Raw genomic sequence first — 26,869 nt, 5'->3', positions numbered from 1 at the left:
TTTGAACCAGGCTGGCCTCTAACTCACAGAGATCCACCTGCTTCTGCCTCCCTGAGTGCTGGGATTAAAGGGGTGCACCATGCACAGGCTTGGGTCAATTTTCTTAATGTAAACACTAAGGCTGGAAACCAGATGAGTCTTCTATGAAACTTGAGCCAGCTGAAGAAGGAGAGGCAGTAGCAGACAGTATCTGCAAGAAACAGAAACTCTGGATTTGTACCCAATGCTTCTTCTTCTTTCTTAAAAAGATTTGTTTTTTTTTTTTTATTATGTATACAGTGCTCTGCTTGCATGTATACCTGCAGGCCAGAGGAGGGCATCATATCACATTATAGATGGTTGTGGACCACCATGTGGTTGCTGGGAATTGAACTAAGGACCTTTGAAAGAGCATGCAGTGCTCTTAACCTCTGAGCCATCTCTCCGGCCTCCCTTCTTCTTCCTCTCCTCCTCTTCCTCCTCCTCCTCCTTCTTCTTGATATTAGAAAAAGGACTTCTGATTTGGAGAGTGCTCTTCAGAGTCTATAAAGAGCAGTGACCCCAATAAACAAAACATTTAGCTTGAGGAAAAACGGTGACCAGAATAAAATAGCCAATCCTTGCAATCTGCCTTGGCAGAAAAAAACCAACCCAAATTTGGAGTGTTTCAAGAGTGCCAAGACCTCTCCCTGTGCCTCGAAGAAGCAAACTAAAATGTATCCAGGTGGAGGTGACATCACTCATGAAACTCTCTAGAAATTTCCCGTAATTGTAAACTACAGTTCAGGGATTTATAAAACTTGGCCACTCATTGCCCCTGTTAACACCAAGTGCAGTGAGTGGAAAAGGACAAAGTCACACAGAAGGTACCTTTCAACACGAAAGTCAAACCAAACAACAATGGCTAGAAAAACACATTTGAGATCTTGTTCGGAAGTTCCAGCAAGGGAGCACAGCTCCTCGTACACCCTTGACTGAAGAAGCCAGGTCGTCCTCTACTTAAGGAAAGTCATCCTCTTGACCAAGCGTGTAGATTCCAGAGGGAAGCACCTGGAGAAGTGAGGGACGGAGGGGACCCCCACCTAGTCAGCCCAGTCACCCCTGGTGACGAATGGGTGACAGATAACACAGTCTGATCATTCTCATATCCACATGTTTGCAAGTAAAGGTAAATATGCTGCCCTGGCGAGCTCAGTGGTCTGAGTCAATTCTCCCATTGAGAGGAGATGGATTTGTTATTGGTATACTATGTGCACCGTACTTCTAGGTGACGTTATAAAAGTTTTAACAATGCAGTAAGAATGCACGAGGCCATACACCTAAAAAGCGATGGCTTGGCGGATAACGGTGCTTGACAACAAGACTTGTTGCCTGAATTTGATCCCCAGAGATCATAATGGATGGACAGAACCCTGAGAGCCGTCCTCCGACCTCCACTCTTATGCCATGACACGCACCCGTGGACACACACATATACACAGCGTGGATAACCAAATGTCGAAGGAAGTGTTCTTAAGTGACATTAGTCTGGTGCGTTGGCCACATTTCCACCAGGAAATGCTTCTTCGTAGAATAAACTGACACTTCCGAGATAAAGAAGGTGAACCTAGCTTTTCTTAGCAGAGAGGAGTGCGGTCCTAAAACCTGCGGTTCTGGATCTAGTCTGGAATAAGATGGGCTCGCATCTAAGAAGCGAGGGGAACTGGGAGCTGGCCTTTCCTTGCCTGAGCATAAGGGTAACTTTGCAGTTGCTGCAGGAAACAGCACATATCAGCACAATGTGACATGGTTTCCCCTTAATGTTGTGAGCAAGAAACAGATGCAAAGATCTTATTAGCTTTGTACTGGGTTCTAGTGAAGCTATGAAAAATACACATGAAAACGGAAGCAATGGAAAGATAATCAGAAGACTCTACTGCTGAGTATGATAATTAACAATTTGACATGGTTTCTTATACGGTATAAATATGTAAATAGCATAAATCAATGGTCTGTATGAATTATTTTCTAAATATCTGAATAAATAGCACAAAATAATTTTAGTATATTGTTTATAGCCCTAAAATAAAAATCATATATCTAAGACTATATTTAATGAGCTATTTACATATCTATGGAGAAAACCAGGGGATAGTTTTTATACACATTTCAAAACACTTAATAAGTGGCAAGAACACCATTGTTTTATATTGAAAGACTTGAAAATGTAAAAATGCCTTCTAATTCAAAGATCTGCTGGTTCAATATGATAGCAATCAAAACTTTAAATTATGTTTGTGGGAAATTATAGTGTTTTTTATACAACTACAATGTGTTTGCAAAGGGCTAAGAGCAGCTGAATGATTTGAGGTTTGTATGGTTTTTGGTTTTGGTTTTGCGAGACAGGGCCTCACTGTGCTGGCCTGGTGACCGGAAACTAACTATGCATCCCATGCTGGCCTCTTACTTGCATCTCTCTGCCTTGCTCTGCCTCATGAACGCTGAGATCTCAGGTGTGTGCCACCACGCTCAACACCGTGAAGGCCTTGAGGAAGAAAACCTGGACTGCTTTCTGATAATTGTTTCACAACACTGCCACAGTAAATATGAAATAATATGAGAGGCATTGTTGCAAATTAATAATTACTGCACGTAGAATGACTATAAATAATAGCTATGGGGCATAGAAATTATTTAAATCTAACAGCTGCACCTGAAACACTTTATCTCTGCATACCTGTTTAAACATGCTTATCTGACACAACACACTCTTGTCTATGTAAGATATCTTGAAAAAGACAGGAAGTTTGGAATAATAAACCATGAGAAAAAAAGATAGCATGATTTAAAAGAAACTGGTATATTTCCAGGTAGTGGTGACACACACCATTAATCTTAACACTTAGGAGGCAGAGGGGAGCAGATCTCTGAGTTCGAGGCCAGTCTGGTCTTCAGAGCAAGTTCCAGGACAGCCAGGGCCACACAGAGAAACGCTGTCTCTAACCTCCACCTCACAAAGGCATATATTAACAGCTGGTGAAAACATAATTGTATATATAGAAAGACAAAAAGCAACTACTTGTGTAGAGCGAAATGATGACTTTCTTGGTTATTTCTATGTTTTTGAATGCTTATAGCCCGTGTTGACTCTGCATATTATTTTAATACTGTATTGTATTAAATCAAGATCAGTCCTTCACGCTTGTTTTCAACTTTAATCCCTCAGGACCCGGAATACGCTTGGCATAAAATCTTCTTCTTGATGGCGGGCATCAACGTGACATGCCTAACTTTCTACCTTCTATTTGCTAAAGGAGAAATCCAGGAGTGGGCTAAAGAAACGAAAACCACACGATTGTGAAGGTGAGGCTTGAAACTGAAGATATGTGGAAGAGAAGAACTGATGATGAACTTCTGAGGTGGAGAGCAATAAGACACGTGGGCTGGAGTGGGGGGCACGGCGGGGGGGGGGGGGAGAGAGCATCCTAAATCTGAAACAACATCCCTGATGGCACACCGCCCAGTGCTACGCTGCTCTGGGATTCTGAGGAGACATCAGAGTTGCTATCTAAATTTGGGCAATGGAGCTTCGAAAATGAACAGCTAAGAAGGATGCCAGAAAGATGAGGAAGTCTCTTGAGGAAAGTAGAAGAAGGGTTACACAAGGTGGGGTGTTGAGGCGAAGGAGGGACTATCTCTGCAAAGCTCTGTCTAGGACTTAAGTTACATAGAATCTAAAACTTACCAGTGGGCTAGGCAAGAGCCATCGCAAAGATGATCCCGGCAAAAACAGCTTTCAAGAGAATGGTAAAGACAGTTGGCTTTCCATATAAGCCATGAATGGTGAGTAAACAGGAGAAGAAATGACTCCCAGATTAGATTTGGCAGTTGTGAAAGAGCCCTGTTTTTAGGCCCAGTGAATCAAGACACCATTGTGATATCTGCCATCTTCTATTAGTGGTTCACAAGAGGAAAGACGAAAAATGCTGCTGTACGCCTGCTTTTTATTTGTTTTTTTTTTTAATGCATGGAGGAAATGAACAAACATGTGTGTCTGGTCTCATGGGCTTGCTTATGCGTGGACAGATGCAAGACAAAGACAACACGACTCAGTTGCCTTCTTCACGCCACGCATCTCTTTAGAGACAAGGTCTCTTACTGGCCCTCAGCACAACTGAGCCTATTGGCCAGCAGTCAGGCCCAGTGGCCTTCCTGTCTTTGCCTTCCCCTTGTTCCAGTTAGCAGTGTGCACCCCAATACTGTGCATTTTTACACGGATTCAGGAAACCAAACTCAGATCTGTGTGCTTACAAACCATGAGCCAAATACTTGTTTTCTGTTGTCTGTTTTGTCTGTAAGGAAAAATTAAAGAAAAAAAATATGTTGTAGGGAAGTAGAAACAGTCAGAATAGACAATTACTCTTGAAAAGGAAAGAGAAATGTGGAATTAGAGGTTTTGCTGTTGCTCTTGGCTGCTGGCTTGGAGCAGGGACGCAACTGCTTATAAGCGGATGGTGTGTAAGAGCCATGGCTCATTCATCTTCTATTAGTGGCTCACGAAAGGAGAGACAAAAAATACTGTGGTGGGAGGGCCTCAAGTTGGCTGTGGAGCCCAGGCAGACGAGTCCGGAACTCTCAGGCACGGACGTTGCGAATGTACATCACTGGGTCTGGTTTTTAAATTCCATTTTGAATGGAGTTGTTTTCTCAGTTTAATTTTTGTATTAAATACAAAAGGAATACAATTAGCTTTTGTTCATCTACTCCACAGCTTCATTAAGCTTCGCCTACTAGTTTTTAGGAAGTACTGTCAGATTTCTAGCTAAATAATTTTGCTATTTATGAAGATAGATTTTTTTTTCTGTTTCCAATCTGGATAACCTTCTTTTTTCCCCCTCTCTTCTCTAATTTTTTTTTTTTTTTTTAGAACTTTTAGTATAAAACTGAATGCAAGGGTCAGGAGAAAAGATCTCTTATATGGTGCTTTTCTTTGCTCCTTTGGTTTGGCTTGAGGGGTGATTTGGGGGTTTTGTGGAAGGGTGTGTGTGTGTGTGTGTGTGTGTGTGTGTGTGTGTGTGTGTGTGTGTGTGTCTGTTTTCATTCTTTTTTTTAAATATAATATCTCAGTAAGTATAGCTTAAAGTAGCCTTGAATTTTCTATATAGCCCAGGCTAGCCAGAAGCTCATGATTTTTTTCACCTCCATGTCTGAGTGCTTGAGTTTTATGTATATGCCACTATGACCAGAGTTAAGAATGGACATATTTATGTTGTTTGGACTTCAGATAAAAGCAGGCATTTAAAGCCATTGTAAAGCCTTTCTCCACCTCAACTCTCCCAGCGCTTCCCTTCAGGGTTATATATCTGCTATGTGGTTCCCCACTACACCGAAGGCACCATTGTAACATCACAGTTCAGCCTGTTATGCAAGGCCCCACCACAAATAAGCCACCGCGGACTAGGAGAATAGAAGTGAACTTCTTAGACACTGTGCTCAAGGCCGTGGTGCTGTTCTTGAGAGAGAGAGAATGGCAGTGTTCAAATACCTGCAGTTACCTCCTCCCTCGATAGAAAGCACAGTGTTCACCTGCAGTTAAATGTGCTTTGTCCAGCCAACATGGCACTGATAGGCAGGTACTAGGCAATGTATGATTGACATGTAAAACTTAAACACACACACACACACACACACACACACACACACACACACACACTGTAAACGTCTAAATGGAAAAGAAAGGTATACAAATATATAAAATCATGTATATAGAGAGGACATAAAAATCAAAGCAAAACAGTCTGGGATGCAGCCTCTCAAGCCCTACATGGTGGTGTGATGGTTCTCGGAAAGGGACACGGAAGTTGGGGTGCATGCTTGGTGCAGAATCACCAAGAGAGGTTTTTATTTTTTTTTTTTTTTTCATTTTCTCATTAACAGATTAGTTTATGAAGAGCTGAAGTTCGGGGACAATGAGACTGTGCCTGTAATAAGTGCAATGTGCTGTTCTTGAGAGCAGCAATATCACACGGCGGGAGTGGCAGCTCTGACGGGCACGGTGGGCTTTTATTTGCCTGCTATGTTTTTAGGGTGCAGCCTCAGCTCATAGCAGTGAGCATCCTCAGGCCCTGAGACTGGGCCTAGCAGAAATGTTGGGGATACTCAGGCATTTTCACATAGATTCCCCCAGGGCAGGGTGGAGGAAGGTAACAAGTGAGCAGCTGGCAGCCATGTTTACTTTTATGTCCATAGGGAAGGCATGTGAAAACACTGACCACCTTTCACTGGACAAAAAAAAGATGACTTGAGAGAAATCTTCTAGCCTACACTACATTCTTTGAAGTGTTGGAGCACTCTCTGGGTGCAAGGACTCTCCAGCGACATCTGCGTGTTTTGTTTTCCTTTTCCTACAAAAATTAGTAGAAAAGTGAGCACCTGCAAAGCGGAGGTGCATCCTTACCAAAGGGAAGAGGAGCCTGCATGAGACTGTCCTGCGTGAGACTGTGGTCCTGAGGGAGTCATCAACACCAGACGAGGCCAGTCTCGCCTGCTTTAGCCTGATTCTTTTGCACTGTGTATTTAACATATGTAACAAGGTACATGCCTGAGTTTAAAAGGGGATTTATTTATCTGTCTTCCTCTATCATCCAATAAAGAAACTTAAGATGAAAATTTGTTCTACAATGTCATGAAGGGCCTTTTGGTTTGTTGTTTTTCATTTTGTTTTCAATTTTTAACATTTACTCCTCTTTGTTGTAAATAAGAGAACCACTCGAAAAATCTTACATTATTTTTATTCTTTCAGGATGACACATTTCAAAAGATAATATATATTTAAAAAATAGTTTCTTCTTTGAAGGGCCTAGGGAAAAATAAAAATTGCTTTTGGTGCAGCACCTAAAGATAATTGATTAACTAAAAAAAAAATATGGACTGGCAAGAAGGCTCATCAGTTAAAACTGACAGTTCTTGCAGAGGACCTAGGTTTGATACCCAGTACTCACCATGGCAACTAACAACCATCAATTATTCCAGTGCTCACTTCTGGCCCTCATGGGTGCTGTACACACATGGTGCCCAGACATGCATGCAGGCAAAACCCTCCTATGCATGAAATAAAAATAAGTAAATCTCAAAAAAGAAACAAAAAATGAAAGAGAGGTGAGAAGGAAAAAAGATGGGTTAATGCAGACCCTGGGTAGCTTGCCATAATGAGAGTTGAGTCAATTCCAGGATTGCCAAAGACAGTGATGGTGTCACTCCTACCTTCCTGATACTGTAACAGCATAAGAAAAGGAGTCCATGGGCTCTGAAAGCAAAACATATAAATTTGGACCAAAATTGTTCCTTTTTCTCCTGTCCCATTAGCTTTAACTGTCAACTTGACATAGTCTAGAGTCACCTGAGAAGGGAGTCTCAATTAAAATATTGACCAGATCAGATTGACCCATGGCATGTCTATGCGGGGGGGGGGGGGGGGGTGTTTAATTGATTGTTAACTGGTGCAAGAGAGGCCAGCCCATGGCAGGTAACATCACTCCAAGCAGACTATCCTGGCCTGTATAAGATGCTAATGAAATATGAGCCTGCAAATGAGCCAGCAAGGATGAGCCTTCAAGTGAACTGGCCAGCAGCATTTCTCCATGGGTTCTGCTTCAAGTCCTGGCTGAGTTCCTGCCCTGACTCCCCTCAAACGATGGACTGAGACCCAGAAGTGTAAGTCAAATCCTTTCTTCCCACGGGTTGCTTTGGTCATGGTATTTGTCACAGGAACAGGAAGAAAACCAGGACACTTTCCCGTTCCTTCTGTCCCCCAGCTGGTCTTCTATACCACTGCATAGCTTCTGCATTGAGGGACTTATCAAACACGTATTGGCATTTATTGTAAGTGGGGTCTCACGCTTTGCTGAAGATGTCTCAAATAAGTCATGTCCTGGCCTCTGCACTTTACATTCAGGTTGGGTAGTGGAGTCTGTCATAAGTGGCCCAGAATAGAAAGAATGGGTTTATTCCAGGGGTTGTATGGGAGGCAAAGACCTTGCCTGGCCACCTGCAGGGCATCTCTTCCATGTCATGTTTCCCCTGTCTAATAAGAACACTGTAGCCTTTGTCTTATGCACAAAGCAATTATAGGAAAACTATACTAAGAAAGAAATCACCCTTGGATTTCTCACTAGCAGCTGCGGACATGACCTTGGACCATTCGTGAAGAGGCGAGGCTGCTTGCCTTCCATTCTTGCTAGCTTCCTAGCCAGGCTTTGGATAGCAAATTCCTTTCTCGCCCCTCTCCCAGGCACATTCCATTCTGCCTCAGGAGACTTCAACAAGCTTTCCCCAAACCTTGTCTGATCCCCTGTCCCCTCACCTTTCTCCCTGACAGTCTTTAGCCTCCACTGTCTCAGGACTGGACTCCTGTCTTCTCGCTCCGACTTCTCCCCCTCAACCCCTCAACCAGGTCTCTGCCATGCTGACTGTCCACTCCTGTTTGTAATTCGTTCCTTCCACTTCTCCATCTTAACACTGTTCTTTAGGTTTGCCTTCTAGACTTCTTTCTTCCTCCCTCCCTCCCTTCTTCCCTCTGTCCCTTCCCCCACCTCCCTCCCTTCTCTTTCTAATCAGCCTTTAGCTGACCATTAAATACTGGAAATCTTGAAGCATTAGTCACAGGCTTTCTTTCTCTTTTTATGCCATACTGCCCACACAGGCACTCTCACCCATATTGAAATTTTTACTTATGACTTGTGTTTAAATTGTTTACATATTCATAACTGGACCCCAAATGTCACATGTGCCACCCAGACCTTGTGTCTATGTTCCTGTTTGTTGTCTTCATTGAGTATGCTGCTATCACTGTGAGAAGCATCCCCATGGGTCTAATAACAAACTACAATGCAGCTGTTGCTGTGAGCATCACCCCTTTACTCACAGCATATAATGTGGCTGGGTTATCACCTTTGCTTACCTCTCACTGCCCTCCACCACATGCCATGGACCACTACTCTCCAGGACTTCACTGGAACCCCCTCCCCAATTTTCTTATGATGTGTGACCACTGAAAATCAGAACTCGGTTATGTCCCTTTCCATTAAGGTACTCTCACTGATTTGAATGGAAACAACAATACTCTCCCACGATGCTCGGTGTGTTCTCGACTTCAACACTTCTCTAACCTCCCCATGGCCCCAGTCGGCTCTTATTCACCCCTGGCTTTTCTCTCCTGACACGAAACCTTTGCGTATGCTGTGGACCTTCCCAGAGGGTCTTTCTAGGACATTCTCATCAAGTGACATACAGATACCAGCTCAACTGGTACTGTTGCAACGGTGGCCACCACTCACCCTTTAATTGGAGCATGATCCTTGCTTATTCTAGGAAGATGTGCCCCTCCTTCTTCCTTATCCCACAGCTGTCCCTGCACATTTGTGGTACTTTTATTAAAGCCATATGCTCCTGCGATAGTGAGCTACTTCAGGCTGTGCGTGACTGTGATAGCTGCCGTGTGTCTGTGCACACTGCTGTGTCCATCAATATTCATTTAGTGTTTGGGTGTTTCTGTTCTCTTTTGTTGTTCCTGTGTCACCAATAAGGATTCTTAACAAAAAGAGGCACCATATACACTCTGCAGACATTTGAAGTCAGCCGAAGGAAGCATAGGTCTTACATACATTTGTAGATGACATTTCACATTGGGTGGGGCCCCCTGAACAGCGGCTGCAATCACAGGAGTCAGAGAAGCAGGCCAAGGGCATTCATGATGTGACTGATGCTGCAAAGCAGTGCACGAGGCAGTGTCTACTCACTAAGACTAAGACACGAGGGATTTGCACAGATCCACAGCCAGATGAGGGGCCTGGGTCAGAGTGGTTGGAAAGAAGGTAGCTATTGTTTTTTTGTTTTTGTTTTTGTTTTTGTTTTTTAATTATCTGTATTACCTGTAGGCCTGGCTAGCAATCAATCAAGACACAGACACACTTGTTATATTTTAAGATAGCCTTAGTTAACCTGGGGCAGGGCAGATATCAATCCTCTAAACTACCTCCCACAGTGGAGCAGGCATGGGATCCCTGCCTCAATCCCATGCCATCTGCTTCTAATAACTTCTATCAAGCTACCTCGCACCCATAATCCCAAATACTTGCTCATGTTCTTCATCTGGGCTGGATTCTCCGTCCATGCCAGCCATGTGCTTCTCCTCCATCTAACCCATTGCAGCCTTCCTCTCTTCCCTTCAGGTCTCTCTCCTTTCTCCTTCCTCATGGTAGTCTTTTCTTCTTCCTCCTTGTGGTGGTCTCTCTTCTTCTTCCCAGAATTCCCTCTCTCTCTCTCTCTCTCTCTCTCTCTCTCTCTCTCTCTCTCCCCTAGCCCCACCTATCTCTTTTGCCCTGCCCACGTGGAATAGCTTTTTATTAAGCAAAAGGTAAGTCACAGAGACAGTAAGCAGTAATTAGCATCAAAATACATCAGACCACCCCCCAACAGATAGTTATGGAAGAGTTGACTCCAGAGAGAGCCTGAGTGGTGTTTATATTGTAGAAATAGTTTTGACCCAAAGCCAAGATCCACAAACAGAAAGCTGTCTGGGATGGTTGGATTTCACCACCTCTCTTGTATTAATTGGAAAAAGTTTATTCCTTTTTGCATGATAGAGTCACTTTTCGTTGTTCTTTATCCTTGCTGTTTTCAGTTAGACATCCTGCACACACCAAGACCCACACTGGCTCTTTAACCCCATCACAGCTGACTGAGATCAACTGTGCACTTTGACCTCCTGCCCCAGGACTTCGGTCCACAAACATCCTGTTTTCCAGGTTGTCAGGTCTCTTTGCTGACAGCTTACAGAGTTCATGGGACCAGTCCCCTGGGATTCCAACTCATCACTTGGGTACTTCTGACTTCCTCTTTAGCTTTGGTGGCCAATTGTCCTCCAGTCTCTGGTGCTTTTGTCATGATGGCAACAGGGGAAAGTAGAGAGGAGTCATAGAGACTCAGGTGCTTTCAGGAGCACACAGTTGTAAATAACCAGTCTCTTGTTTCCCTTAGGAAACCTCCAGTCATGGAAGAAAAACAAAACAAAACAAAACACCATTAACATCGCATAGCCAGGTTCTCTGAGATGACCCTGGGAACAAAGCCCCTTCCAGTGAGTTGACCTTAGCATGAAACAAGCACAGAAGCAGGCCTTTGAGGGAAAATGTCAGAATCTCACACATCACTCACTTTGCTCAGAGATGGGTGAATGTCGGATCCTTAGCCCAGTCCTGTACCTCCGCCCGGCCAAAGATGAGGTAGAAGAGCAGGCCTACTACATTAACGGCAGCTGCGAGCAAGAAGACATTTCTCCAGCCCAGCTCTGAATCCTGGAGGTAGGAAGCTGCTTGTTAGTGCAGGTGGCTTTACTCCCTCACCCCTGGTTCAGAATAGTTGTGGTTCTACGCCTTGAAGCCCCTTCTTTTAAGTCAGCCCAGCCTCCAAGGCTCCCGTCTCTCTCCTGGACTACAACTGCCGTACATGCTGCGTCACAGCGCACCCTCCTTCCTGTACGTGCTGCGTGCCTCGTTCCCTCTGCTGGAAGGCACTTCCCGTCCTTTGGCTCACTCCCTCACTTCTCTCACGTATTTGCTTAATAATATCACCTTTTCAAAGATCCCTCCTTTGACCACACTAATAAACTGGTCCTGTTTTCTCTCAGAACTTACCACTAATATGTCTATAGTTTACTTTGGTTTTCTGTTGTTTTTTTTTTTTTAACCATCTAGATTTTTATAAGGTAGAGTTGGGGGACTTTTGTAGATTTGTTTGCTAAAACAATTGGCATGGCGCGTGTTAATATTTAACAGTTCGTTGGATTGTTGGATGGATGCATGGATGGACGGATGAATGGATGGATGGATAGATGGACTAATCAGTCATTCAAGTGGCAAGAGAGCAAGGTCTATAAGACAATCATCCTTTTAACCAATCCTTAATAGTTTATTTTCAGAGCCTAGAAAGCAATGGATGCTCCAGAAGCAAGAGGGGACTTGATTTCATTAAAGCAAAAGCCATTTCTTGTTTACTCTCCTGTCTTTTCCCTGAGTTACTGACACGGAGTCATGGGATAAATTAGAAACAAGATTTTCATAAATGTCACAGGCATCCTTTTGCATGTGAAATTTATATCTATATAATTATTAGTCAATGCTCAAGTCCTCAGGTTTAATTATGTGTTTATTTTTTTTACTTTTTTCTCCTTTTAGGGATTTATTTGTGAGACAGGGAGGGTCTGACAATGTACATCAAACTGGCCTCCTAAGTGCTGAGGTTATGAGCACGAACTGCCTCGCTTTGTTTATTTTAACTACACAGAGTGCTCCTTCCTGGATGGAAGGCTTTGCCATCCCAGCACCACAGGTCACAGGAGCTTGTGCTCTGAGTGAACATCTCATGAACAGCAGAGTGAACACTCTGGAGCATAGGAGGGAGGTGCATGGAGCGTTTCACTCCGCCATTTATTAACCATCTTACTCATCTATTTTGAAAGACTTCTTAGCTTTCTAGACAGGAACACCACCCCCCATCCTGGTTTGCCCAGAGCATTCAAGATATTGACACTGAGAAACTCTCAGAAATCTTGAGACTCCTCTATTCGGGGTTAAGCATGATGGATGATCATATATGATACTCTAGGGAAGATGCCATGAATGTTACTGGGAAGTCTGGATTTTAACATGAGACACGTATCTCGCAACAACTCACAAACCATAAGGTCACCGTGCTGAGCGTTCTCCCACATGCCACACCTGTGGTATCTGGAATTTTCCAACATGAGTTGAGCTGGGAATGAAGGTCCAGACTCATGAGCTGTGCGTCCCTCCTTGGCCAGGGAATTCACAGTACCTTAGACTGGCTTCTGCTAACTACCACCAGTTTCTCTTATTACTATTCCTTACAACTTTTGACCTTACCTGGCTGATGAAAAATCCAGCAACAGTAGGAGCTATACTTCCCGCTATATGACAAAAGACTTGCAGTAGTCCTTTGAGAAAGGCAGTGTACCTGGGAAGGGGGCAGTCTCATGTAAGCAAAGGCTTTATCTGGGTGGCTCTGTCCTATCTCTATGCTCGTCTCTGGGGATGCTTAGGGTAGTGTACCTCAAACCTGAACACAATACCCTAATTAATGATCTTTAGCATAGGCTCAGGACAGCCTGGGGTAGGAGCTTATAAGTATCAAGCTACAGGCTCAGCTTCTCAGGGGCTAGCCTATGCTAACATGTCAGCTTCTTACTTCTTACTGTGGAGCCCAATCTTGTAGCCCTGTTTAGGAATACAAAAGTCAAAAGACAGATACCCTTTGAGACCAGCCTATTTCCTATAGGTCTCAGGGGCCCATCTTGTGAAGATAAAGTATGTCCTATAGCCTGGGTTAGACCCTAGGAGTTTGATGTCTGGCCTCTGTTCTTTCTGGCACGACTTACACCAGACTTAATGATTTTTCCTCTGGTTCTGTCTTTTCCCCTTATTTTCATGGATAGACATGTGTTCACATATGTGCCAGGATGCATGCATATATGTGAGGTGCATGTGGGGGGCAGAGGACAATGTTGGGTGTCATCAATGTTGTGTGACACACTCTTCAGGGTCAGCCACATTGCTTTTGGAATTGGTGTCTCTCGCTAGCCTGAGTATCACCCAGTAGCTAGGCAGGCTGCAAACAAACCACAGAGATCTCTGTCTATTGCTGCCTTCTGAGCACTGAGATTATACACGCGCACCACTGCACCTGGCTTTACTTTCATATCTTTTTTGTAATGTGGGTTCTGGGGTTGGAACTCAAGTGCATGTGATTGCCTAGCAAGCCTTTACCAACTGAGTCATCCCTCCCAACTTTGTTTTCCCTTTATTTAAGGCCCACATAGGCCTCTGTGATGGGATCTCCTGAGGCTTTTCAGTTACCAGTCCAATGGGCCTGCTGCATTCCTCAGCAGAGACTGACTTGTGACACAGACTGCTCTTGTTTCAGCTCGGACCGGCTCCGTTCACAATGGCTGAAGCCTAGGGTCCCTTTGGGGAAGTATGATGAAGTGGCATTGATGTTTCTATCCCCTGTGACCTGATGCACACACTACCTTTTCCTTTTGCTACAGAGCAAGGGGACCTGAACTGAGCTTCTGTGCAGAGGAGGCAAAGCAGTCCTTACCGTGGAGCTATATCCAGGAAGTTAATGAGGGCTCCCGAGTCACAGAGGCTGGCGAAGGCAGAAGACATCACCAAGAAGACTATTGTGGTGCTGCGGCTAGATCTGACCCAAGGCAGGGGCACGAGAATTCCAGCCGAGCCAAGGACCCCTGCAGGAGAACAAAGGGCATAACAAAGAGGCTCCCGAGCTCCCACAGCCAGCTGGTGGCCAGCCTGGCCCTTACCTATAGCAGTGAAGAGCTTCCTGATAGTGACAAGGCGGAGGATCTTCCTAGAGAGGAGAAAATCAGCCAGCAGACCCCCAAGGACAATGCAGACACAGCCAGCCACGAAGGGCAGGGCCGACAGGATTCCGCTCTGGAGATTGGAGACAGGTGAGTACAAGGGTCCTCAGCATTTCCCCATCTTGGACCTGACAGACCCTGGATGGATGGTCCATGTCTGTGGCTTGCATTGTACACACATCACTTTCAGTGTAAATTAAATTCTTTATTACTAGAACTTTAATTTAACTTTAATTACATAGAGAAAATATGCATATTTCTTATCAAATTATCAGTCTTAATTTTTTTTTTTTGACAGCAGGTCTCACTATGTAGCCCTAGCTGGTCCAGGATTCATTATGTAGAGGAGGCTGGATCACACATATTCTACAGCCTCTGCCTCCTGAGTGCTTGGATTAAAGGCATACACCACAATACCTGGCTTCAATAATTTTTATTAAAAGAAAATGACAAATGCTCTCTTTAGAGATCACTTACAAATAGTTATTTTAAAGATTCTAAACTAGGCTTGCTAGTATATACCTGTAATCCCCACAGTGGGGAAATAGAGATAAGAGACCTATATTTTGAGGCCAGCCTTGGCTACATAGTGAATTCCAGGTCAGGCTAAGCTACTTAGTGAAAAAAAAAGAAAGAAAGAAAGAAAAATTATAATAATGTCTTATTTACAATAGAATTTTTTAATCCTCTTAAAATTTTAATGCTGCCAATAGAGCATCTTGCTAACAGATGTTGACTTCATTAAGTATAAAGTTTTTTGCATAAGACTCTTAAAAGTATGATACCATGATCTGATTTGGAATTATTTCTCTGTTCAAGTAGGCAGTGAGGTCAATATGAATCTACATTCACTGGTTGCATCTTCTCTGAGGGGTTCTGATCCCTCATCCTGTGGGCCATGAATGAGACCATACAGAGACACACTAACACAGCTGGGTGCACTTTCTTTGTACTCACATCTCGGAAGTTTGCTTGAAGTACAGAGCTGATGTATGTGGGCGTGAACGCCATTATTGTGGACAACAGCCAGTATTCACAGAAAAAAAAAACTACAATGGCCCAAAGTGGGAGGGACGTGGCCATGGCTTTAATGGGAAGAGACCAGCCCAGAGAGCAATCCTAAAAGGAAAAACATGCAATTGTCCCCTCCATCACAAGACAGGAGCCCCCCTGCTACACTATACCTCTGAGATGCACAGGGAGAGGAAAATGACAGGGAAATTCCTCATCGTACCTCTTGAGCCAGTGAACACGCGATGTACCTCTTCTCACCAGTGCTGATAAAGGGGTGTTTCTGTGGGTTGTCATATACGAGAGGAAACCAGATGAGGCAACAGGCACAGCCAATTCCACCTGGGATAGAAGGCCCAGTCAGCGTTGGATTGATCAGCGTTTTCTTTCAGTAAGATGATTCCTATGCCTGGAGGAAGGACCAGCGATGGTACTTTGGCCCCAACCCCCATATTGTACCCTTGAATGGCCCTGTCATTAGTGGAGGGCACTTCTCTACCACTTGACTTTGGTCTTGTTCATGTAACTTGCTTTTGGCATGCCCTAGGGCAGCTGACAGCTCAGGTGTTAAGAAACACTGCCTTTCTTCAGTGTCCTCGAGAGAGGACCGTGCTCTAGTGAATCCATGGTCCAAGGCAGGTGAGAGAACAGAACAGAGCATCCCTCCAGCTGTTTCATGGGACTTGAAAAAGAATTACAGCTGCTTCAAACCACTGAGTTCCCAGAGGCTTTGAAACACACACACACACACACACACACACACACACACACACACACACACACTGAGGATCCACACATGGCTTTAAGTTTTGGTATGCTTCCCCTCATGGCTGAGCACCAATCAGCATTCCTCCGCTGCTGGTACTGCAAAGCTCTCTTCTTCCTTTAACTTTTTCCTGCCTTATTTTATCTTTCTTCTTTTATGTGCAATCAATTACCTAGACCGTTTCTACACATAGAATAAAATTAACTACCATCAAAGAAAATATATCTAACAGCTCCTTTATTACAGTGCTGGGGAAGTCAACAGCAGCAGTGGCAATGTGGCTCATCAGACTTGAATGCCATCCCTCAGGTGTCCTCCACTTCGTTTTTGGACACAGAATTTCCCAATGGGCTAGGACTTACCAAGGGGGATGGACTGGCTGGCAATGAGTGCAGAGTCCTGCCTGTCTCTGCCTCCCCAATGACAAGATTACTTTTCTGCACCATGATGCCAACTTTTTACATGGGTTCTGGGAATCAGATTCAGTTCCTGGTGCCTTCACAGCAATCACTTTACCAACTGAGCTATCTCCCTTGGCCAGAAAGGGAGACGTGGATGCCCTTAAAGTCATAATATATCCAGACTACTAAAAGTCATACAAGTTTCTTTTTTCAGATTCGTTTTATTCTGTTATGAGTGTTTTGTCTACATATGTGTATGTGGCCAGGTGGAGGTCAGAAGAGGGAATCAGGTCCCCTAGAATTGGAGTTACAGATGCTTGGGAGACATCTTGTGGGTGCTTTGAACTGAAACTCGGTCCTCTGCAATAGCACCAAATCCTCCTAACTGCTAAGCCATCTCTTCAGCCCCTGGAATACTAAAATATAGATGTCTTTTTATAAGTCAGCAAGATTCGCACCATGGCTAATTTTGAACATTGTCAACTCCACATAAATGTCACCTATTAGCGTTTGGCTAAGCAGAAACACATTCATCACAGATGCCCAGCATCCTTTGTCATTGAGGAACATTCTGAGATTTTAGAAGAGAGTGAACTCACCAAAGATATAGAAGATATAAGGCCATCCCAGGGCCTGGCAAAGAAGGCCACCAGCAATGAGGACAAGGAAGATGCCCAACATTGACCCTAAGCAAAAGATACAAGGACTTAGTGGGTAGGAGAGCTGGTCTAGGGAATCAATACACTTCTACAGAGTTGAGTGGCAGTGATTTGATCCAGACGACCACAGTACAAACCCTGTTCCCTCATTTGGGGACTGTATGGCCTCAGACATGTATCGGTCTGTTTGTGTCTCAGATTTTCTACACTATGTACTTAGCTGATTTATAAGGTTCCTGTGGGGGGTAAAAGAAATGAATGCAAGTGAAATGTTTGTATGTGAATGTTTGGTGCACTGTTGACATGCCATTCCAATCAAAAAGATGGTCTAGTTCTAAAAGCAAGGATCAGGAAGACAGGAGTGGCTAGGATACAAGGCCTTCGTTCACACAGCAGGCCATTGTTGAGCACTCTTGGGCGGTGCATATAGGATGAGATGAAGGTGCCAGTTACCTGATGAAGCGATAGTGATGAGCTGACTCCTTTCCATCGGGGGAGCCCACTTGGCCCACAATGAGAACTGACCTGTTAATACCATAACCTGGGGGAGATTTTCCATTCTTAGAGATATGAGATCATTCTAGAACATAGATGTGTGCCAGTTATACTTGGTAAAGATCTTGATACCTGAGCTATGCCTTGGATGACCCGCAGGACGATGAGCAAGGCTACTCCAGCATCAGCCGCCAGGGGAATGAGGAGAGTCAGGACGGAAGAAATCAGCAAGCCCACGCCAACCACGTACTTGGCTCCAAATACTCCAGCCACATAGCCAGTTGGGATCGGAGCTAAGAATGATCCATAGTTGAGGGAGCTAAGGAGGATTCCCTGAATCTCCGGAGTCCAGTCGTACACAGGGGCCTAGGGACAAAGAAGTCCTTGTTGTCTGATACACCGGCGGGTCGTTGCGTTTCATTTCGTTGGTTTTTGAGATAGGGTCTCATCAGCCCCTGATCTCTTCATCCTCAGGTTCCCACTGCCAGAGTCCTGAGGTTACAGCCGTGCCTCACTCCTGGCTCTGCTGCTGACTGGTCACTGTAAAGACTTATTACACAAAAAGCAGTTTGCTGTTCATTTTAACCTCTCTCCAACTCTTCCAACCCACAAGTTTCGTAAAGAAAAAGAAAACCTAAGTATATGCGTGTTGTACTCTTTTCCTATCACCGTGACATGAGTAACTGACCAATGAGAATAAGGAAGCCCATGGCGGGTGTGGTGGTCAGGAGGCTGAAGCAGGAGAATCATGAGTTTGGAGACAGACATAGAAAGTTCCAGAGGGTCCTAGAAACCTACAAAAAGAACATTATGATGGGCAGATCTGGGCCCAGGGGTCCTGCTCAAACTATGGCACCAGCCAAGGACAATATGTGCAGTAAACTTTGAACTCCTACCCAGATCTAGCCAATAGACAGGACATTCTCCACAGTTGAGTGGAGAGTGGGGTCTGACTTTCACATAAACTCTGGTGCCCCATATTTGACCATGTCCCCTGGATGGGGAGGCCTGGCGGCACTCAGAGGAAGGATAGCAGGCTACCAAGAAGAGACTTGATACCCTATGAGCATATACAGGGGGAGGAAGTCCCCCTCAGTCATAGGCATAGGGGAGGGGAGTAAGGGGAAGATGGGAGGGAGGGAGGAATGGGAGGTTACAAGGGATGGGATAACAATTGAGATGGAATATGAATAAATTAATAAAATATATTTTTAAAAAAGAAAGTTTCTGTCCTAGAAAGGCAAAACATTTTCCATACATACATATGTATGTATAATTCATATAGGACCTATATAAATTATTCTCTTATATTATAGATAGATACATATGTATTATATACATTATAGATTGATACAGACAGAAGGAAAAGATCATAAAGAAACATCTAGCTGACATATTGAACATTATGTGGAAAAGAAAGGAAACCTAATCTATGAGCTGGTTTTGTGATACTTTTCATCCTTATAGAAGAAGAATTTATTTTTACTGGACAATTAGACATGTTTCCTTCTGACTCAGCCATGGGTTCACTCACAAACACTAAGTAGAGTGAGATGAAAATCTCCTCAGATATGTACTATGTTCTTATGCTAAAGGAATTTCATTCACGCATAAGATGGCCCTCGGATCAAAGAAATAGTTCAGAACATCACAAAACATAGCAGTACCTTAGAATCCTGTAGTGTTTCATTCCAGAACTCTTGGGAGTTGGTGGTGGGTCCTTCTGTGGATGCACTGGGCTGGCTGGCTGGCACGGTGGTATTCACCATAGCGGTTATGGCAATGCTCAAGTTCATTTGTTGGGTAGAAACAGAAAAATTACAGAGGTGCAAGATGAGGGCCAGACCATGCCTCACTGAACAGAAGCCTAGGAGGAGAAGAAACAAAACTCATGCAGCTGGCCTGCTTTCTTCCTACACTTCATAAGACTGCAGGAGGCAGAAGACTGGTGTCTCTTGGATCTCAGAAGTATGAGGCAGGATGCTGTTCTGTGGGAGGCTCCATTCTCCCAAGTGGGGGAGCAGAACCCTGAAGGATGTATGGAGAGCCAGCCTCAGAGATGGGGTCTTCAGGGCTCTGGATGAGGCATCAAGGGCAGGAACAAGTTTAAAGCAAGACCTGACAGGAAGCTAAGATTGCGCGTGCGCACGTGTGTGTGTGTGTGTGTGTGTGTGTGTGTGTGTGTGTGTGTGTGTGCAGGTTAGTGCTACATTGAACATGTGTATCATCTTCATCTCAACACTGACATCTGGGCTTGCACAAAGCTTGCCTGTATTCCAATCACTTTAGCTTAATCACAACTAAGAGGCAGAGAAATCCAGAGATAATAATATGTGGTCACTGTGGTCAAACTCTGAGTTTACAGCTTCCAGGCTTCGACCAGGGATCAGATGAAACTGTGTAGCCAGCACTGCACCCTTGTGTGTGGAGATGCACTTGTTAAATTCAGAAATTGACTGATCTCACCTTTGGCCTAAAAGCCTAGAACCATTTAACTTTGAAAAGTTTCCTTCCTCCATCTGAAAACAATTCACAGTGGAATTTTGGTCATTGTTATTTTGACCTTATATTCCATTAAGAAGGACGGCCAGGCTGTCTTCTCCATATTCCACCCATGTACATAAGACTTCTCTCTTAGACAACATGAAACTGTACTCATCAGTTAAGTCCCATCTAAGTTTTATCACGTACTTTGTGTTGCTTCTGTAACTAATTTACGGTGTTTATTTGTTTGTTAAACCGGGGTTCATCACACAGCCCCAGGCTGTCCTCAGACTCACAATTCTACAGCTCCAGCCTCCCGGGTGCTGGGATTACAGGTGTGGCCATGCCCAATGCCTGCCATTTTCACGTTTCCTCTCCTTGGGCTTTGGATGGATAGATGACAGACAGATCGACAGACAGACAGACAGACAATATGCACACATTTTATGTACAGATCATGGGGAAGGACAAGTCTTTCTACTGTTTTGCAACATTGATGTCTTTTCAGTCATCAGCATGGTGAGGTTCACCGGAAACTCCCCTGTGTGCTGCTGCTTGTGTGAGTGTGACAAGCATGTCAGCTATGCTAAACTATGCAACTCTTATCTCATGGGTTTTATCAAATGCCTTTTAATGTTGGAATCAGCCACCTGGATTGCCATCACAGATGCTGTACCACAAGTTTGAAAGGTCTCCATGGCTTCGGCACTTCGCAGGGGTAGTCAAAGAATCTGCCTGTAGGTGCCATGGTGAGAACCACGGGGTGCATGTGAATGCACCATGATGGTGGGTGCTAATATTTGACTCTCTCTGCATTCTTGGGATAGCCTCTTATTCACAGGCTGTTTCTAATGACAAAACAGTTTTTCCTGCTACTTTAACTGGAAGATTATTTAGCATATGTAATTGAGTTGAATTTGTAGCTCATGTATGTTGTGGAAGATTTGGGTTAAGCTATGTAAACATCTTCTTGTTTTAATCCCACCCGTGGGATAGGGGGGCTGCTCCAGTTTGTTCACAGCTGGTAACAGCCTTGTGTAAGCAAGCTAGCAGAGCACTTGGAGGGGACAGCTGAAGGAGGAAGAGAAGGCTGCTTCTGAGTTGGCTGCTGGCTGGCTGATTATCCTGACGACAGAAAATGGTGTTGCCCCCAAAGGACCTGATGACCCTAGACAACAGGAAGTAGCCAAAGAGAACTACACCCCCCTCTCCCCACTAACCTTCTTTCTCTCCTACCTCATGTTGGGGTGTTGGAAAGTACTGGGGCAGGAAGGGAGATAGAGTCATTATGGAACCCCAAATAAAGTAGGTTAAAAAGATTTAAAGCCTACTCAGATCCACGTCTATTTTTCTATCCTTGGTAGCTTTGAGGGAGAGAGGTATTGAGAAGATAATAGTCCCCAGCCCTAGTCAAGAAGACCAAGGCAAAACCAAGTGTCCCGCCTAGAATCTGCTCCGAGGTTATCTGGGTGTGCTGGGGGGTTGGATTTTAATGGCTATTTTGTTTTGGCATTCCTTTGAGCTTTATATTTTCACTTCCGAGTACTCGCCACGTGATTCTCACCTGTTCTGTGTACTTCACCGTTACCTGTGAGCAAGGAAATAATTAGAAGCAAAAATGCCTCGGCACCATTTAGCACCACTGGCCGCCACTGGCAGTCGCGAGAAAAATGCTATCATGAGAAAGGGAGATGGGGTGACATGGGTCCTGTTTTCCTCGCAACCAGAGCTGCTGTGTGATTTTTACCTTTCTTTAAGGGTTGGTCTTGGGTGGTGTTTACGTTGCTCTCCTTGGCAATGTCTCCCACTCTCCCCTTGGTGTCTGCTCCGGTAGGCATTTTGTTTCTCTCCTCCCAAGGTCCAGCATCTACTTACTGAAATAAAAGTGTGTAAGAGCAAACACAAACAGGAAAGTACCCTGTGTCTTACCTGATGTGGTCCCTATCCTTGGCTCTGTTAGCAGCCACATGTGAGGCCTGGAAAAGTATTGTTACTCCAAGTCTTACTAGCACTGTCTTTGAAATGGAGAAAAGTGTTTATTTGTGCTTGTAATTTTGAGGATTAGACTCCACAGTGGTGGGGCAAAGGGATGAGAGCAGGGGCAGGAGTTGAGGGCTCACAGACTGAACTGCAAGCACCAGGCAGAGAGTGCACACTGGGAATGGAGCATGAGCTTGAAACCTCAAAGCTTGTTCTCAGTAACAAAACTGTTCCTTTTAAACCTACCCCATAGGGAACTAAGGAATCCCCCCTGTCCCCCCCACCCCCTGTCCCCCCCCACCCCCCCCCACCCCCACCAACGACCCAACATGGGCACAGCAGCCATAAAGAGGACCAAGGCTTCAGACCCATGGGAAATTGGCAAAGCCTTTCTCCATGTATACGAGGCTTGAAATGGGCAGTCTTTTTCTTTAGTCCAAGTACTAGCATTTATAGATGACAGACCAAGTGCCCACAAAATCTAGCAATTTCACTGCCTCCTTCTGACTGTTTATCACCTGAGACTGTTCTCCTACAAAGACCCTCCAAGACTAGTTAACTTCTTCCCCTCTGTGCTGTACGTAACAAGTACACCGAGGAAAAGTAGGTGGCAAACCCCATCAGAGTGCATACACCCTACCTGACTTTTTTGGATGCATGTCTATCATTTCTTCACTTCCTCACTGCCCTTAGTCAGGGTTGCAGAACCAAGCCACATGGGCCATATCACACCCCAACACCTCCACCAACCAGGGATCAAGTATTCAAATGCCTGAGAATATGGGGTCTTCTCAATCACATTACTGTGTTCATTAAAATAATAGTGGCATAAACATCATGGGTATAGCCAACCGCTTTCTGCTTGTATTTAAGGCCCACTCCACAAGACAAAGTGTATATCTGGCGCCATTATCCAGCCAAAAACTTGTAGCTAGACAGGTCAAATGCCCTACTGCTATTATTCTGTTGAATGGACATATTAAACCAACTCTTAATGGCTTAAAATACCCATAAATTAATAAATCTTACAATCTTAATCAAAGAAGCTTCCATTTACAGCAAGACAGAGACACACAATTGATCAAGATGGGGAGAAATAGAAACTGCAGAATGCTAGGCCCTAACTGGGAGAAGATACATAACATACATACATACATACATACATACATACATACACACACACACACACACACACACACACACACACATACGGAGAGTGGAAGTAGCACAAAGTCTCGGCCCCACACAAGGCTGAGTGCCAGCCTGCATCAGAACTCAGAAATAAACTGACTTAAATCCAAACCAACACCAAATGGCAGAAGCAAGTGAGTCAAGCCTGAGCCTCCTGCTGGAAAACTTAAAATGCTGTGCGGACCCTCATCATAGCACAGGTAGACCTGTTGAACAGAAGAGTCTGCTTACAGAACTAAAGACAGAATTCAGGGCAGCTTTTCTCTCTACAGCTTTACAGACACTCCCGGTGAAGCAATGCCTCAGAGTTCACTGACTGCTGGCTCATTCACTGACTCAATAACCACCTGTGGAATAAATGAATTGCTCGCTACCATGGCTTCCTCCAGCGTGACTCTCGGTGGGGGTGGGGGTCTAGGCTCTCACTAACTGCTCTCTATATATACTTAATCAGAAGCACGTTGTGCCCGATAATGGATTTCCTTGGGTTTCTGAGATAAGTGGAGTTTGTGAGTTAGACGAGGAGGGCGAGGAAAGGCTGACGGAGAGAAAGAAAGACAACTATAAACACAAGCCCTGGTGAGTCAGAGGGGGCAATACAATAAGGAAAAAAAAAGCAAGACTGGCATAGCTGGGAAGGAAGCAGAAGAGTATGGGTGACCACGGGACTAGCACTGAGAGAGAGGGCATTTGCTTCGCCTGGTTGAACTACCTAGTCCTCTGGTATCTGAGCTGAGAGGCAAGTCGGGCTGCACATGAGCAAGGCAGCAAAAGGAAAAGGCACTCCAAACCACTGCATAAAGCCAGAGTCCTTTAATCTGTTTTGGTTAATTTGATCTTTGAAACCTGTCAAAAACAGTCCTTAAGAATCAGCCTTTATTGCGTCAATCTCTTCGGTTAGTGCTGTTTCTTCAGCTTAGTGCATCTCACAAAAGCAAGGGCTATGTCCAAATTTTTAGCATCAGTAACCTTTAGAAATGCAAGCCTTGAGTTTATGTTTGTTGCTCATTTCTTTCTTTCTTTCTTTTGTTTGTTTGTTTTCGAGACAGAGTTTCTCTGTGTAGCCTTGGCTGTCCTGAACTCACTTTGTAAACGAGGCAGGCCTCGAACTCACAGTGATCCACCTGCCTCCACCTCCCAAGTGCTGGGATTACAGGCATGAGCCACCACACCCGCCTTGTTGTCCATTTCTAGTTGCTTCTGACAATATTCTCTCTCTCTTTCCCCCCTTTCCTGCCCCGCACCCATCTTTCTGTCTCCTTCCCTCCCTCCCTCCTCTTCTGGAGTTTCCAGTGATCTCACTCGTCCTGTCTCACTTTTCAGAACTATCTCATTTCTCAAGAGAAACACAGCCTTGTTCACCACCCACAACCTCAACAGGAAAAGGGCCATCCCCACACCATCAAAGCAGAAAGAACTTGACTGCAAACCTGAGGACGGTGGACTGCGTGGTCCGGGATCCTCAGCTTTCTGCAACTGTCTCGCCCTCAGGAGTAAATGATTACTCAGAACCTTTAGCCCTTATCTTACCAACAGGAGGATTTTATTGGCTCAACCATTTAATTTTTAACTTGGTTTTATTATTTAATTGATAACCAGATCAAGTTCATTGTATCTTCCTCATATTTTAAATTCATCTGAAGTTACATATATCTTCCCTGATTCTCTGTGGGATACCCTGCCTGCCCTTTAAAAAAAATTTACACGAATGTGTTTTTTTTGTTTATCTGTTGGAGCACGTGGCAGTTAAGCGTGAACCTGTGAAAAGGACATCTTTTAAGAATGGGTTCTTTCCCTCTACCATATTGATCCTAAGGATGGAGTTCAAGGCATCAAGCACAGTGGAACATAGCTTTCCCGGCCGAGCCATCTGGTCAACCCTCTGACCAGCTCCCTGATGGCATCGTCACGTTCCATGGTCTCAGAAGTATAGTCCTCATGGGACAGGCTTACATCTTGCCTCCTCTGCGGCCATTTTCACCATACCTATGCTTGATAGAGTAATATTATACAGAGGACAGCTATGGGCCTACTGCCATCATCAAAGCCAGGTTACTTATGGCTCAACACGTTTTCAGGCTGGAGGCTTACTGCTCTGGAATTACCTAGCACTCCCAGCGCCTGGCAGCTACTATACTCCCCAGCCTCCAGCAGCAGTGGATGCAACAGACCCAGCGGCACCTTCGAGCGTCCGCAGCTCTTATACAGGTCTCGGGTCCTGCCCTCGGCCCTGCAGTGATGGGGGTCACACTGTTCAGGGTTCGGAGCCTGAGACCGTTTGGTAGCTCTCTGGGACTGGGACTTCTCCCAATGGCCTCATTGTCTTGTCTTCAGTTCTTCACAGCTCTTATCGTCTCTGCCACCTCTGCCCCGCCGCCGTTTGCTGCCTTTGCCGCCTCCACTCTAGCTAATGCTATTGCTTCACAATTGCTTCTTTCACCCTCAAACCCTCTTGCCCTTTCACCCTTTCCTCCTGTTACGAGCTCACTCTGCTCTAAAATAAAGATCCAAGGCCGCATGTAGCCACATCAGGATGATGTCTCCCAGCAGAGAGACAACGTGAAACAAATAGTCTGCCAACGTAGACAGAACAAGATATGGCAAGGGAGGCTGCCCTGGCCTCCAAAGGGCACCTTCCTCCAAGAAAAAGCCACATTTGCATCCTCCAGAGGGGCTTATGCAAGAGAAGGATTGTAGAGACCAACCACAGCTCCTTCTGTGGTCCTCAGGGGAAGCACGCCCCCTCTGGTCAGCGAAAGAAAGGCTTCTGAAAACAGTCTGGGAAACGTTAGGGCTGCATTTGAGCAGCTGGCAGCTGTGGTTGCTATGCTGCTTCTCAAGCGCTGTTTGGGGTGTTCAAAGCAGCAGCGCTGGCATGAAGGGAGGGTTGCTGGCTTCGAGGTGGACAGTCCTTCTACCAAGGCGGCCAGAAGAATCTCACAACTATGCGTTAGGAAGTCAAGTCCTCAGTACCTTAGCTTATTTAAAAAAGAAAAGAGAATACTGTACGAGGTGCTTATAATAAAAACATATTGCTAACATTAACAGCAATGTAACAGTGCTTTCACAAGGCTTAACTCCTGCCCCACTAACTCAGGAAGAGTTGGGTCTTTCAAATCAGTCTCACAAGAAGCAGTGAGCAGCATGCTATGCTGGGGAGAGGAGAGAGAGAGGAGAGAGTGAGGGTGAGCGGAGACACAGCAGGTGCTGTGATGAATGCCTAAAATCCCAGCACCCAGGATACAGAAGCAGAAAGAATTAGAACCCAGCCTGGGCTAAATAAATGAGTTCAAGGCCAGCCTGAACTTCATAGTAAGAAACTTAATCAAGCAAGAGCTGGGACATTTGCTCAGCATATGCAAAGCGCTGGGCTTAATTCCTAGATGGAGGAAGGAAGAGAGGCAGAAGAGATAAAGAGAGGAGGGGGGAAATGTATATAATAAGAAAAATAAATTATCATAAGATT

The 26,869-nt window shown here is 44.8% G+C and overlaps 2 protein-coding genes across 7 annotated transcripts in view; one reads left to right on the top strand and one right to left on the bottom strand.

The window, feature by feature from the left end:
* The window catches only part of SLC17A1 (solute carrier family 17 member 1), a 28,570-nt gene extending 21,943 nt beyond the window's left edge, over window positions 1-6,627 (top strand). For 4 of the 5 annotated variants that reach the window (XM_084794730.1, XM_084794731.1, XM_084794732.1 and 1 more), the window contains 2 exons: window positions 3,185-3,321; window positions 6,208-6,627. In XM_084794730.1, coding sequence (XP_084650856.1) covers window positions 3,185-3,319 — 135 coding nt within the window. In that variant the 3' untranslated portion in view covers window positions 3,320-3,321; window positions 6,208-6,627. The remainder of the gene's footprint in view (window positions 1-3,184; window positions 3,322-6,207) is intronic. The other variant, XM_084794729.1, reaches the window with a different exon arrangement.
* SLC17A4 (solute carrier family 17 member 4) lies at window positions 317-24,908 on the bottom strand. 2 transcript variants are annotated; one of them, XM_084794727.1, is made up of 13 exons: window positions 24,834-24,908; window positions 21,980-22,106; window positions 19,416-19,615; window positions 17,881-18,114; window positions 17,707-17,794; window positions 17,194-17,280; window positions 15,651-15,769; window positions 15,374-15,535; window positions 14,357-14,489; window positions 14,134-14,281; window positions 12,900-12,990; window positions 11,173-11,312; window positions 317-522 (listed from the first exon to the last, which is right to left on the bottom strand). In XM_084794727.1, exons 2-12 carry the CDS (start codon window positions 22,068-22,070, stop codon window positions 11,178-11,180), a joined length of 1,488 nt encoding a protein of 495 aa, XP_084650853.1. In that variant the 5' UTR covers window positions 22,071-22,106; window positions 24,834-24,908; the 3' UTR covers window positions 317-522; window positions 11,173-11,177. The 2 variants fall into 2 exon arrangements, with proteins under 2 accessions (XP_084650853.1, XP_084650852.1); XM_084794726.1 differs by lacking the exon at window positions 317-522 and adding an exon at window positions 9,928-11,000.
* Window positions 24,909-26,869: the final 1,961 nt, after the last annotated feature.

Source organism: Acomys minous, assembly GCF_964271855.1.
Source record: "Acomys minous genome assembly, chromosome: 9".
Taxonomy (NCBI): Eukaryota; Metazoa; Chordata; class Mammalia; order Rodentia; family Muridae; genus Acomys; species Acomys minous.
This window is presented reverse-complemented; position numbering and strand designations above follow the sequence as displayed.

Bases quoted from the DNA above. Each gene is read 5' to 3' on its own strand.
- SLC17A4 (XM_084794727.1), bottom strand. From the start codon at position 22,070: ATGCCTACCGGAGCAGACACCAAGGGGAGAGTGGGAGACATTGCCAAG. The intron at 14,490-15,373 runs GTGAGTACAAAG...TCCAATCTCCAG, and splicing joins TTCAAGCAAACTTCCGAGAT to AGCGGAATCCTGTCGGCCCT. The intron at 12,991-14,133 runs GTAAGGACTGCT...CCCCCTTCCCAG, and splicing joins TTCCTGGATATAGCTCCACG to GTACACTGCCTTTCTCAAAG.